General features: G+C 61.1%; 1 protein-coding gene across 1 annotated transcript; it reads right to left on the reverse strand.

Moving 5' to 3' along the window:
• Positions 1–380: 380 nt before the first annotated feature.
• SLC25A29 (solute carrier family 25 member 29) lies at positions 381–12,573 on the reverse strand. Its single transcript, XM_072762301.1, has 4 exons — positions 12,404–12,573; positions 7,274–7,317; positions 1,897–1,980; positions 381–1,729 (listed from the first exon to the last, which is right to left on the reverse strand). The coding sequence occupies exons 1-4, from the start codon at positions 12,435–12,437 to the stop codon at positions 1,028–1,030; spliced, it is 864 nt and encodes a 287-aa protein (XP_072618402.1). The 5' UTR covers positions 12,438–12,573; the 3' UTR covers positions 381–1,027.
• Positions 12,574–14,734: the final 2,161 nt, after the last annotated feature.

Raw genomic sequence — 14,734 nt, forward strand, 5'->3', positions numbered from 1 at the left:
CGTTTCTAGCCTCCGTGAGTGTCCCGTCTGTGTCCTTACCACAGCTCAGTGCCCCTTGGAGCTCCCAACACACGCTGCCTGGCCTGCCCAGGTGGAGGATGAGCAGAGCCCAGGCCTGAGGACTGAGGAACCTTTGTTGAACGGCTGACGCTCCGGCCCGCATGTTTGTCAGCTCCCTCACCTACTCCTCCTGCCTCCGTCAGCCCCACTTTACAGATGAGGAGACACAGGTCTACGTGTCCACCGGAGCTCGCCCTGGGCACGCACCTCGGGCTGCCATCAGGGCCCAAGAGCACAGACTACCAAGCCAGCCCCTTGGACTCCGGGGAGGGGTGGGGAATGGGGCCCCTTCCTCTGTGGTACACAAACAGGCCTCAGTCTTAAGAAAACAAAGAATATTTTATTCCTTCAGCAGTTTCTATACAGCAGTGACACCACGTGAAGAGGGAGGGAGTCTGGTCTTTCTTGACGCCCTGCGAGAGCGTATCACGCTGCCCAAGAGGCTGAACCCCAATCAGGGCAAAGGAGACCACAGCCTCCTCCAACATGTGCAAAACCATCTGCCTCCTTGTGCAAACGCACGGCGGCCCCCAGCTCAGTCCCAGGAGTGCAGGCCGCAGCTGTGTCCGCCATCAGGCCTGCCCCACGTCATGGCATCATGGGAACACCAAGCATGAGGAGCCTCCGGGGGACAGACATCATTTGCTGCGGCGTGGGGATCCTCCTGAACCCACCTCCTTGCTGACTTCTCTGCACACCTTCGGGAACCCTGGCCCCACACAGTGGCTGACCCGTGTCCCCATTTTACAGACAGGCAGCCTGAGGCCTGGCGGGTGGCAAGCCGTCCTCACCCCACGAGCCGCCCTCCCCCAGGTCCCGCCCCGGTGGGAGCGGCGGCAGCAGGTGCGTGGGCAGAGCATCACTTCTGGGGCACCCGGAGGCTCCCCAGCCCGAGACCCGACAGGCGTCCGCGGCCGCTGTCCACGCAGGCCCCACGGGCAGCCCGGGTGGCCGTCTGCGGGGGGGGTCACAGGCTGGAGGGCTGGGCCAGGCCGGGGCCGCGCGCGTAGCTGAGCACCACCGTGACGGTGGCGAGGGTGGCGGCGTTGACCGGGAAGGCGCGCAGCAGCGTGGACGCCAGCCCCCGCGTGAACACGCGCCAGCCCTCGGCGCGGTAGCTCTGGCGCGCGCAGTCCGCGATGCCGCCGTAGCGCGGGGCGCCGCGGAGCCCGTCGGCCTGCAGCCGCGACTTGAGCACGTCCACGGGGTAGGTGGACAGCCAGGACAGGGTGCCCGACGCGCCGCCCGCCAGCAGCAGCTTGGGCACCAGCAGCGGGGCGCCGGGCTCGCAGCCGAGCGCGCGCGTGAGCACGTCGTAGGACAAGAAGTAGACGCCGAAGCCCGGGGTCTCGCGCAGCAGCGTGGAGGCCATGCCCCGGTTCACGCCGCGCAGGCCCTCGCGCCGGTAGATGTGCGCCAGGCAGTGCAGCGAGCCCCGGTAGGCGCGCGGGGCGCCCGGGCCCTGCAGCTGCAGCCGCGTCTTGGCGAGCTCCATGGGGCAGCAGATGACGCACTGGATGGCGCCCGCCGCCGCGCCCGCCACGAACTGGTTCAGCGGCGAGTCGCGGCCCAGCGCCCGCAGGGTGTTGCCCTGCACGCCGAACACCAGCGCGTTGATGAACGTGAGCCCCAGGAGCGGCGAGCCCAGGCCCTTGTACAGGCCCAGCACCTGCGGGGGGGGGGGGGGGGGGGGCGCACGGACACGGTCGGGCGCGCTCCTGCGCGGGCACGGGGGTGGGGGGGAGCCCGGGCCGCCGCCCCTCCCCGCTCCCCGCTCCCCTCCCACCTGCACCTGGTGCCTCACCGCCCCCCCCCACCCCCGGGCCCCCCACTCACGCTCTCCTGCTTGATGATGGACTGGAAGCAGTGCAGGGTCCCCCGGTACTGAGGCTTCTCCGCGCTCTGCACCTGCAGCCGCACCTGCAAGGACAGGGGCCCGGACGGTGGGCAAGCCAGGCCGCAGCTCCCAGCTGCCCGACCCAGCCCTCAGGACAGCCCACGGAGGCTCAAGGCCGGACCCTGCTGGAGGCGGGGAGCCCGGGAGCTTTCCACGGCTACCAGGATGGGGCAGGGCCGGGTGTCCGTGCTTGCTCAGGGGGCAGGGTATCCAGTGGGGAAACAGCCACAGAGACAGCCAGCTGCATAGGGGGTACAGGGTCCCCAAGATCTCAGGCAACCAGAGGCAACTGGAGGCTGAGCCTCTTGTTGCATTATGTCTGCACGATGCGCAGACGGTGGGACATCAAGCATCTCCCCAGACCTGCCCACTGCCCTGGTGGCAAACCATGGCTGATGCCAAAGGGGCTCCCCACCGAATTCCCATCACCCAACTCCCCTCCTCAGGGGCTGACGGTGCCCCCTTGGGTGTTAAAAGCAATGAGCCTCAGACCCTGAGGGCCTCCTGATTTCCGCCAGTAGCCCCCTCTGAGGACAGTGGTCGTGAGTTAAAGCAGGGACGGGAGAACGGCGGAGAGCCTCCTTGGTGACCATGTCCCTGCCGCCTCCGGGACCTGGGAGCTCCAGCCCCGCTGCCCTTGGAGCCCCGTAGCCCAGAACCTCTTAACGTGAAAGTACTCTTTGTTGACCGGGAGCTTATCTCGGAGCTTGATACGCAGGCCCCGCAGGAGGGAGCGGGAGCACATTTCTTGAACTCAGAATCCAGGTCATGGGGGTGGGAGGGTGAGCTAGGACAAGTCATGTTCTCAGGAGCTGACTCAGAAATCACTGCCACCGCCAGGGCCATGGCGTGAACACCCCTCTGTGCCCGGCAGCACCAGAGGGCCTAAGACTGGAATGACCAGCCGAGGTGGGTGTAGTGACCCCCACTTCAAAGATGGGAACACTGAGGCTCAGAGATGCCCTGCAAGTCAGCTGAGGCTCTGTGTCCTCTCCAGCAATGTGAGTGGCTCGGCTGTGTTGGTCGGGGCCAGAGTGGGGTGGGGTGGGGTGGGGGGTGCTGGCTGGCCAGAGCCCTCCAGTGGACCTTCGACGGCCACATGCACTTCCAAGACTATGTTTTTCATGAACAAAAAAAGGACCATCTCTGCACACGAGGACCTCTGCAGTTGGCAGCCACTGCTCGGAGAAGCGGCTGGCAACCGAGAGCCCCCTGCAGCGGATCACCCCGGCACCCCTTCCCACCCTGGCTGCCCGGCTCTGCAGGGCCTGGCAGGGGAGGGGTGAATTTTCAGAGAAAAGCAAAAGCACTTGCTGCACTTTAATGACATATTAACATCTTGAGCTCTGCTCAAGGACACCACCTGCGCCCTGGAGGCAGACAGAGCTGGCTGGTGCTTGGGTTGGATTTTCAGGCACCTGGAGGGCGGCTCTAAGTCTTTGCAGGTGGGATGTGCTCATGTCCAGGTTGGTGCCAGCTTGGGCCCCACAGGGAGCAGGGAAGAGGCCCCGTTCCCCCTTTGTTACTGACCCCTGGACCAGGGATGAGCACTCGCTGGCTGGAGTTTGGGGGACTAGGTATGGGGGTGAAGTGGGGCCCAATCTACAGTTGAGGTTAACATCTCGGTTGAGGATTGGCGAACCTGCCCCTGGAAAAGTGGTCATTTGCACACAGGCCCAGACGGCTCCTGGCTCTCCATGGGGACGAGCGACCCCAACGTGAGGACCCTCTGATCCAGAGGGGGCTGATTTTTCTCCATCAGCCCCACCTGCGTCCCCGCCCCAGGATGTGCAAGGCCCAAGCTCACCTCGAGGCCTCCCTGCCCTGCTAGTCAGGGAGGACGCTGGGTGGGGTGGGAGGAGGAGGGGTGTGGCGGGGTGCGGTTCGGCCCAGGGTCTGGTTCAGAGAGGACAGAGAAGGGTGGGTTCCCCTGGTCTGTACTTACTAGCGCTCTCCAGGGTGAGGCTTACGCTCATCTACAACAAAGTTACACTTTTGCTATGGATGGAGACAGCCCCTAGCTCAGAAAGTAAAGGCGGTTAAAGCAACACAAAATGTCAACATCGCATCCGGGCGAGGAGCCCCCAGGGCCAGCCCCCAACCCCCCATCCCCTCCCCTGCCCTGGGATGGCCACTCCCCGGTGACAACGGGTGGAGACCCCATGTCCCTGATGACCGTCCTGTCCAGTGACGTAGAAGGGAGACCGGGGGGCTCCTGGAGGGGCTGACCTTGTTCTGCTCTCCCCAGGCGTGAGCTTCCTGAGGATTCAGAGATCTCGACAGTGGGCGTGTGTGCACTTTTCTACATGTGGCAAATTTCAGTTAAAACAACACTAACAGAGCTACTGAAGTAAATCCCACTTTTGCCAAAAGCGAGGAATATATATGGGTCTGTGTAGATTTCTGGTTTTAAGCAGAAATCACTAATGAGGGTTAGGGAGGGGGACATATATGGAGGATAGGGGTTTTTTTCCTACTTGTTTATTTATTTATTAAAGATTTTATTTATTTATTTGAGAGAGAAGACAGAATAAAGCAGAGGGAGAGGAAGGAGCAGGCTCCCCTGCTGAGCAGGAAGCCCCATGCAGGATTCGAACTCAGGACCGCAGGATCATGACCTGAGCAGAAGGCAGGTGCTTAACCAACTGAGCCACCCAGACACCTCTTTTTCTTCCTTTTTAGTTTATATGTTTCTACAATGGTAAAAAAAAAAAATGTCTTTACAACCTACATTTCTTTGTAATAGAAAGCCAACCAACAGGGACACCCGGGTGGCTCAGTGGCTGAGCATCTGCCTTCAGCTCAGGGCGTGATCCCGGGGTCCTGGGATCGAGTCCCACGTCGGGCTCCCTGCATGGAGCCTGCTTCTCCCTCTGCCTGTGTCTCTGCCTCTCTCTGTGTGTCTCTCGTGAATAAATATATAAAATCTTAAAAAAAAAAAAAGCGAACCAAAAACTGAATGCACCTGATGATTAAATCACATTTTAGGGCACCTGGGTGGCCCAGTCGGTTAAGCCTCTGCCTTTGGCTCGGGTCATGGTCCCGGGGTTCTGGGATCGAGTCTCGTGTCGGGTTCCCTGCTCAGCGGGGAGTCTGCTTCTCCCTCTATCCCCCCCACCCCCCACTGCTTGGGACTTCTCTCTCATGGTCTCTCTCTCAAATAAATAAATAAAATCTTTAAAATACACACACACATTAAAAATAATACATACCCATGGCAGGCATGATGGCATAGGGAGGATTCTGAAGGAAGTGTACAGAATGGGAAAACTGATTTGTCAGTTAATGAAATAATATGCTTTTCTACATTTCCCAATTTTCTTCTAATGAGAATTGTTTAACTTTCACACTGGGAAAGAGCCAGTAAAAAAAAAAAAAAAAAAAAAAAAAAAAAAAAAAAAGGCCATTGGTGACGCAGCATTAAATTAAACCAAAAGAGCACGTTCCCTGATCAGCACAACGTAATAAAAAGTGCATGAGCCCGTAAGTAGGACAAGAGGGGTCACGAGTTGAGTGACGGAGGTGATGACTAGGGGAGCCGTTTTTCCTACCCATAAGAAGCTTGGCTTTTAGACAGGTTTGCCCAGATGTGATGCAGGTGGGGCCGCAGTGGTGGCCAAAGAAAGTTCACCAATAGATTTCTTCAAAGGTCACCCTCCAGGAGCAAGAGGAGGGGGTCCAAGGGGCAGAAGCCCTGTGGGGTGGAGAGGCTCCTGCACCCAAATCACTGCTCTGCTGGGGGCGCTGGTCATGGTCCAAGAGCTCATGAGGGGGCCAGAGACACCAGGACAGAGTAGTCCCCAGCCTGGGGGCACTGATGAGGGGGTCCTGGGTGTGGGGGGGACGGGGGTGCTAGCTGACGGGGACCTGGCCATGCCCAGGCCGAGTCATGGCTCAGAGAGGCGTGGCCTCTGCAAAGCTAGGCTGAGGAAGCGAAGCCAGAGTCACTTCTTGGCCGGACACAGAGGCATTTACAACATGTGACCACAAGATATAAACACAGCACAACGTGTTCAGCGCCAGGCTGCCCTGGGCTGCTCTGGCCTGGGGGCCGGCAGCTGTGTGGACAGGCCCTCGGCGGGCTGTGCAGGGACACAGGCTGCTGTGTGGCCACCGGTCCTCCCGCCTTCTCCCTGAATTGCATACGATGGGATGGAAGGCAGGCTGTGCCCTTCAGGATGGCATTTCATGCAACCCAAACTCTACCACTGAGCACCGTGCCACCAGGGCCTCTGTAATCTGGCCCGTCGCCTCATTTTGCAGACGAGAACAGGGGGCTCAGAGGTAAAGCAACGGCCCAGGGGCACACAGCAGATCGGCTGGCAGGGGGCCTGCACCTTCACAGGAGCTTGCCAGAACTTACAGTCAGAGCCAACGCATAAAGCCCGGCCCCCGTGCCTGCGCTGGAGGAAACCCCAGCCCTGAGGTCCTGAGTCCTTTCCTTGCCCAAGGGCCACCTGGCTTCCACTGAAAAAAAAGAGGGGACTGGAAGTGACCTCTAACCCAGCTGGGCATGACATCCTTGCCCTTGCTCCCCCCTCGCTCCAGCTGCAAGAGGGGCACGGTCAGGGTTCACGGTGGGTCACGGGCCTGGCCTCGCGCCCTGCTGCTCCGAGCGCGCCCTAGTTCCCAGGTGAAGCCCACGGGGGAAAGTCCAGACTTGGCTGGTTTAAGGACATAAAATCCCCACACAATGGGGAGAAAATCTTACTTGGGAATTTCCAGCCGGAGAACATGGATTTCCTTTGTTTCCATTTTGAGCCTGTGAGGACCTGGATCCGAAGATTTTATCGGGGCTAAACTACCCGAGTGCCTGCCCCCTGGGGCCACACGCTCCATGCGGTGCACACCAGCCCCTGGGAACTGATGCGAGCCAGTGGTGGTCACCACTGTGTGAAGACCATGTTCATGGGAAGTCCTGACAAGTTCTGGTTTTGCTCGATTTCTGTATTTTCTCTCTGAACTGCTCTTTCTTTCAAGATGTGTAGGGGGGCTTCTGCATCAGAACGGGGCCCCCCCACCCTGCTCTGGGCAAGGGGAAGCCCGCCCTTCAGCCTCTCGGTCACAGTGGGCCAGGTACCACGATGGACCCTCTGGGTTGTGCCCCGACCTGGGAGACGTAGGGACAGACCCAGAAGGAAAGTGGACACGCGGCCATCCGCCTAGGTGTCACAGAGAACCTGAGGCTACCTTTATTCTAGAACCCAGGGGGAGATCTTACAGGTATTCCTAAGGTGAGGTCCCTGTAAAGGGGCCTCTGTCCAAGGTCTGCACCTCCACAAACACTTGACAGTAAAACCGTGACAAGAGACTCACCTTGACCGTGTCAAATGGGTGTCCCACAAGCACGCCTGCCACACCTGGAGGGAAAAAGGAAGGCCATCACCCACATGTCCTAGAAAACTCAGAAAGCTGGGGGGGGGGGGGCAGTTTCAGCTAGGAGGACTGCACAGTAGTCACCTGACAGGACAGAGATGTTTATTGGACACCTACTGTGTGCCAGGTGCCTACTGTGTGCTCCTTTGTCCTTGGCTCTGTGCAAGCAGTGGGAATAAGAGGGTGACGTCCGTGACATCAAGCCAGGATCTGAACTACTCAAAGTTGGTGTCTCTCCCCCCTCTGCTGCTCACCACACTTGACTGACGACAGAAGTTGTCTTCCACCCCCCACCAAACACCTCCATGCCAGGGACCCCACGACTCAGGGCGAGTCACCCAGATTTGAATTTTCCCTCCGCCACTCACCAGCTGGCCAAGCTCACAAGGAACTCAGGTCTGCGGCTCACTGATCTCACCAGTACTAGGTGTGACCATCAATCACCTCCGCCGCACCCCCCCCCCCCCCCCCCCCCCGCCCCCACTGCCCTGCGGTGCTGAACCAGGCCCTGAGGCAGCCAGGTATTGCAGATGCTGGCTGAGCACTCCCTTCCCTGCAGGGGAGCTACCTGCAGCCCGGGGAAGGGCGGGGGGGGGGGGGGGGGGGGGGGGGGGGCGGGCGGTCAGCTCCTGACTTTGTGATCACCCACAATGCGCAGCAGTCCAAGCCAGGCCCAAACCCCAGCCCCACCCCCAAGGACAAAGGCTCGCTCTCCAAACTGGAGTCCCGAGTGCTATTCAGGTGCATATGTCACAGGGAATTCGGCACCCTGTTACCCCATCCATGGGAGAAAGGGAGGCTGGGGAGGTGGAGTAACCCATGCACGTACTCCCACACTTTCCTCCCTAGCATTTTGTGTGTGAATCTCTTAAAGTTCTCTTTTTACTGCCAGGAGTGTTCATAATTAAGACAGTTACTATTTGTTGAGTGGCAAACGGTAACGTTTCTACCTCCCGATATGTAAAGAAAGGACCATTAGCCCATTTTTACAGATGAGGAATGGGAGGCCCAGAGGATATATCCATGGTGGTGGACTGAGGATTCGAACCCGGGTCTTCTGGGCCTGGAACCCTCCTCCTTAACCAGTGCCACCTTCAGCCCAGGGCCTGATCCTGGAGACCCGGGATCAAGTCCCACATCGGGCTCCCTGCACGGAGCCTGCTTCTCCCTCTGCCTGTGTCTTTGTTTTTCTCTCTGTGTCTCTCATGAATAAATAAAATCTTAAAAAAAAAAAAAAAAAAAGATTTTACCTATCCAAGGGAGAAGAGAGCACAAGCAGGGGGAGCAGCAGAGGCAGAGGGAGAAGCAGCATCCCCACTGAGCCCAGGGTGGAGGCTAGATCCCCGGACCCCAAGATCATGACCTGAGCCGCTCAACTGACCGAGCCACCCAGGCGCCCCAGTGACGTTTAACTTTCAACCTGGTTCTACTACTTTGTTTTCAGGGCTCCTGGAAACAAGGAGCTGCGGCTCGGCTTTGCTTTCTGCTCCCCTCTGAAGCTGTCTCTGATTTTGCCAAGTCGGGAGATGTGACACGACTCCATCTTACTTCATGTGAATGAATTCTTTTACTCCTTTTCCTTTCTGCATTTTTGTTGGTTCAGGCAAACTGCCACTTGTCCTCTTTCTGCTTGGTAACGTTTAAGTTCAGCTAAAGGTTACTTCTTGTTTCTAACGCTTAGAATCATTATGTAGAAAAAGGGTAAGAACCGACAACCCCCCCCCAAGGCTCTCTGCTCCCCCCAGTGCCCTACCCCACCCCAGTAAGAGCTACCCCAAGAAGTCCCCACCCCTGCAGCTTCTGCTCACCCCCCAGAGACCCCACCACAGACTCAGAGCTGGTCCCTCTCCCCCTCGCCTCTGCCCCTTCTTGGGGTCTCTACTCTGACCAGCTGCTTTTGTTGGAGCTTTTCTGGATTTTTTTTTTTTCTCGAAGGTAACATATAGGGAAATGGCCTCCGAATTCCTGCTCCTCTGCATAATCTATTTCTTGAACACTGACGGGAACAAGGGTCCTGTGCTCTGGGGAGGCTCTCAGGCCCAGGCCAGTATCCCAGAATCTTCTGGCTTCTGGTGCTGCAGCTGAGAAATCCGTTGCCAATGTGTTTCTTCTCCTTTGTCAATAATTTCTGCATTCTATCAGGAAGCCCCAGAGGTTTTATCTGTAGATTTCAGGAATGTCATCGAGATGCCAAGGGTGTGTCTTTTCTCTCTCTCTCTCTCTCTTTTTTTAAAGTAACCCTGCCTGGTACCACGGCAGTGCTTTCACTTCCAGACTCAGGCCTTTTTCTGATCAGGGAAAATTTCCACTATTACATATTCATCCTAATCATCCTCTCCAGACCTTTCTATCCTTCTGGAACCCCTATCATTCACAGGAAGACGAGAAGACATCCCCAAGGCGTCTTTTCCCTCAAGACTTCCATGCCTTTGTCTCTGGTCTTTTGAGACACACTTTGTTTCTATCTTTTGCAATCCACCTTCTTTTTCCTGTCGTGTTATGAATTTTCTAAATTTGAACACCCTAGTTCTAGCATTTATTTTCTTGGGCTGTAACTGATCTCCTGGAGTTTTTGGAAAGCTGACACTTGTCTGGGGTATGCTGGTTGGCCTTGCTTCTCTCTCCAGCTGTGGGCCCCTGGGGGCCTCACACATGCCCTCTCCAGCCAGGCCCCGTTGTGGGGTCCCCAAGGAGCACATGCTGGAAATGGTGGGGGCTCCCTTCTTGGTGTGTGTGTGTGGGGTCCCACCTCTGGCCCCGGACTTGCTCAGGTTCTGGCCCCAGCCTGTCAGCTCCCGGATTGGAGGGGTGACCCCAACCAGCCCCGGTTGGGAGGCCCAGCAAGGCCTCCAGTGGCAGCCAGCCATCTGCATCCCCACGTTGTCAAGGCCTCTGGGGAGGAGCTCAGTGCTCACCCAGGACATCCCCATTCACAGGAACAGAGTGGGCCTTGAGGCCTGTCTCGTCAGGGCTTCCAGTCCCCAAAGTCTTATCCTTTTAACCTCACAGTTCCCTTGAGAGCCAGGAAGCCCTGCCAGGCCAGCTCCCCAACAGGCCAGGGAGGGAGCCCAAGCAGACCCTTTCTGGAACCCCCGAAGCCTGTGCTCAGTGCCTGATGCGAGCTGGATTCTTAGGGGCACCCGCACCCCATGGCACTCCAGGGTAGGGTTGGGGACCACTCCCCTGGGCAGGGTTCTCAGCCCCTCCTTGAGCAGCTCCCCACACCTCTTCCTGTCCACGCCTCTCCCCGCCCCCCTCAGCCCCCAGGGAGCCCTCCATTCAGAGCACTGGGCCTGATGAGCGCCGACACCTGGGCCGGACACCTGGGCCTGACCCCCGGCGGCACCCACCCGGCATTCCGACCTTCCCACCACGTGAGCACCTGGACAGAGTCGGTCAAGGTGCCTGGCCCTCCTCCCCGGGGGCGACACTGAACACGTGACCCGACACTCCGCCAATCAGAGGTGATGAGTTCTCCCCCCAGGATCCCGAATCTGGAGGGACGCCCAGGCCCCCCAGAGAAGCACCGCCATCACCCTCCCCTGAGCCTCCAGGCCTGGAGGAGCCCGAGCCCAAGTCACCAGCCAGGGGTCGAGGTGGGAGCGCTACCTGCGCACAGTTCCTAGACGGTCCCCCTGCAAAGGCTGCGCCATGCCATCAGGCCACTGTCCCCCTCGTCCCTCCACTTCTCAAGGCCAAGGTGTCTCCTGGGTCACTTAAGAGCAGGAGAGGATCCCAGGGGGAGGGGAGCTGACGACCGACACAAGGAATCTTCATCCTCACCCCCTGGGGACTCGGGCCTCCACTCTCCCAGCAGGGAGGTGGGTGCGCACCAGCAGCCCCAGGCTTGTGCCCGGGTGAGAGTGAGGCAGTGGGGTGGGGCTGTGGCTTAGAGCTGCGTGTGGGCCGCACCCTTATCTCGCCCCCATCCTGGATCTCCTAGGTGGGCCTGGGGAGGGTGGGCAGAAGGCATTCGGGGGAGGGGCCTTTTGTGAGCAAGCGCCTAGAGCGAACACGTGTGCCTGGGGGGATGGGTCCCTAAGCAGGCCCGGCCTTAGGATGAGTAGTGCTCCCCCAAACCCCACAGCTCCCAGGGGGCTCCAAGGACACCTGGGAGACGTCGGAAGGAATCCTGCCCCTCCAGGGAAAGAACTCCCACTCCCCGAGGGGTTGGAAAGGGTCTTTGGCCACGGGTCAGCCCACCTTCACTGAGCCACCATGGAGGGAGGAGGAGGGTCTGGAGGCCAGGAGGAGCCAGCAGGGATGCGGGCAGGTACGGGGGAGGGGGAGACAGGAAGCGCCGGGTGGGGTCCCGGGGTGGGGGAGCTGAGAGCTGGATCTGCAGAGGCGGCCCCTGCGGTGTCCTCCGGCCCGGGCTCAGGACAAACGCACCCGTTTATGAAAAGCCCTAAGGTTCTACCCCTAAGGCAAGCTCGAGGGGTGGTTTCCTGAGGCCTGATGGGGTAGCGGCCTGGGAAAGTTCTTGGATCTCTTCACACATGGCTTCCCCGGCACACGCCTCCACCGCGTCCTCCTGCCCCGACTGCTCAGGCTCAAGTGCCGGAGGCCACTGCGAGTCGCTCCTCGGCCTCCAGGTTGCCCGGCGCCCAACCGAGCCGCGCAACGGCGACAGCAACGGCAGGTGCGGGAGGAGAGAAGCCCAGCCTGAGGGCGGACCCGGCCTGGGGCCACGCGCCCGCATCTCTGCCCCCTCGGCGGGGAGGCCCCTGGCGGCCCCTCCGCGAGACGCGCACGCGTGACCGAGGGCTGGCCCGCCCGGTCCCGGGGAGGGGGGGGGGGCGCCCCCTGCCAGCCCAGCCCCGCGCGGCACCTGCGGGGGAAGCGGGGCGCCGGCCCCAAAGTTCTCGGGCGCCGCGGATGCCGCGCAGGTGCGGGCGATGCGGCCTCGGCGAGGGCGCGCGGGGCGGGGCGCACCCGGCACCCGGCCCCCGGCCCCCGGCACCCCGCACCCCGCCCTGGGCAGGCCCGTGCGCCCCGGCGCCCCCACCTGCCGCGTCCCGGGAGCCCCGTCGGCCCGCAGGTGAGCGGCCCCCGCCGCGGCATCCTTACCCCCCGCGCATCCAGCCAGGAAGTCGAGCGCCATGGCCGGGCCCCCGCGAGGCCGCCTTCCTCCTCGCCTCCTGCTCGCGGCCCTCGCCGGCCCGGGCGCCGTCGGGGGACCCCGGCGCGCGGGCTCGGGGCTCGGCCTGGCGGCCGCGGGGGCGCGCCCGGGGGCGGGGCGGGGGGGCGGGGGCGGCCGGGCGCGCGGGTCCTGGGCCGCCGTCCCTCGCCCGCCGGCTGCTCGCTCGCCCTGGCCCCGCCGCCGCCGCGGTCCCTCACCTCGGGCCGCGCGCCCCGCCCCCGGCCTGCCCCCGGGGCTGCGGGCGGGGCCGCGGGAGCGCAGCGCGGCCAATGGGCGGGCGCGGCGCGGCCCCTCCCCGGGCTCTGCGCGCCGCCGCTGCGCCTCGTTGGCCCGCGCGCCCGGGCGGGAGGGGGCGGCCGGGGCGGGGCCGGGGCGGGGCGCGCGGGGGCGGGGCGCTCGGGGGCGGGCGGGCCGCGCCGCAGACAAAGAATGTGCTTCGTGCGCCCGCCCGCGCCGCTCGGGCTGCGGAGGTGGCCGGGGGCGCGCGGCGGCGGGACGGCGGCCCGGGGTCCGGGGGCCCGGGGGTCCGGGGTCCGGGGCCCGGCGGCGGCCTGTGCGGCGCGGGGACCTCCGGCGGGCGCGACGCGGGTCCACGGCTCGGCCGAGCGGGGCGGGCGCCAGGCCCCGACCGTGCCGCAGCCCCGGGCCCGGCCGGTGCAGCGGGGACGCGGGCTCGGACGCCCCCGGCCGGGACACCGCGCAGGCGCCGCTCCGGGGGGCGCCCTCGGGGTCCCGCACCTGCCCGCGCGCCGCGGGGCCCCGGGGGGCGGAGCCCGGCAGGTCCCCGCGCGGAGGGGCGGCTCGGGAGGGGGGAGCCGGGCGGGGACCTGCGGTGGGGCCTGGCTCGGCGGGCGCCCGGCCTCCCCCTGACAGCGAGGGGCACCCTTCAGGCCGGGCCCAGCTTCCACCCCCTGCCGGGTTTCCGGGGTGCAGGTCACACAGTTCGCTTATTCTCATTGGACCGGCTCTGAAGTCAGCACGGGGATGACAATGGATCAGTACCCAAGGGTCTTTGCTTTTCTTTTTGTTTTGAGATTTTTATTTATTAAGGGCGCCCGGGTGGCTCAGCGGTTGAGCGTCTGCCTTGGCCCAGGGTGTGACCCCGGAGTCCCGGGATGGAGTCCCAGTCGGGCTCCCCGCATGGAGCCTGCTTCTCCCTCTGCCTGGGTCTCTGACCCCCACCCCCGTCTCATGAATGAATAAATTTTAAAAAATGTATTTATTAGGGTAGAGCACAAGTGGGGAGGGGCAGAGGGAGAAGCAGACACCCTGCTGAGCAGGGAGCCCCACACCATCGGATCTCAGGACCCTGAGCCTGAGATCATGACTGAGGCGAAGGCAGATGCTAAACCGACTGAGCCACCCAGGTGCGCCTGTTTCCAAGGTTTTAATACTCTGTTCTGGTACTAGGGGATATGTGAGGTGTATGTAAGCAGTGGCCTGTGGTGATACACAGGCCACCAGGAGTCCAATGGCAATGTATGGTTTCCTTTTATTCTTCTTAGACTCTAGATAGAACATTCGTTAAGCAGAGACCCAAACCCAGGTCTGCTGACTCTTAGTCCAGTGCTCGTGATGGCTGGTGGGCCCTGAACTAGGGGTCTGGAGGCCTGGGTTTGAATATCGCCAGCCTCTGACCTCAAGGAACCAGAAAAGCAATAGCATGTTGGCCCCTGGAGAAGCCCAGACCCAAAATGGGCAGGAGTTGGCTATGGGAGCACTCCCCTAGCTGGAGGCCTCCCAAGCATGACAATTAGACTATATCCAGGTGACTCACCCCTAGGAACAAGTTGTTCCCTGGGAGCCAGTGCCTCAGGGAGCAAAGCAAAATGCCTGCAGCGTCTACCCCTGGTTTTGGAGGTTTGAGAAGAAAGTCAAGTACCTTAACAGGGCAGTAAATCAGAAAGTTGAGAACAGTGGAGAAGGAATTTATTTATTTTGTTAGCACAAGCAGGGGGAGGGACAGAAGGAGAGGGCGAGAATCTCAAGCAGGCTCTGACTCTGCACTGAGTGTGGAGCCCGATGCAGGGCATGACTCTGGGATCACGACCTGAGCCGAAACCAAGAGCGGGATGCTTGCTTAATCACTTAACCGACTGTGCCACCCAGGCGCCTTGCCTTACATATTTTTTATTTAATTTTTTTTTTTTTTTTTTTTAGGAGAATGCACATGCCTTGAAGTTAATGCCATGCTTGGGGCAGGTGGCATGAACCCTGACCTCCAGGGGCTCCAGTGGCAGTTCGGAAGAGACCAGAAA

Source organism: Vulpes vulpes, chromosome 6, assembly GCF_048418805.1.
Source record: "Vulpes vulpes isolate BD-2025 chromosome 6, VulVul3, whole genome shotgun sequence".
Classification (NCBI taxonomy): Eukaryota; Metazoa; Chordata; class Mammalia; order Carnivora; family Canidae; genus Vulpes; species Vulpes vulpes.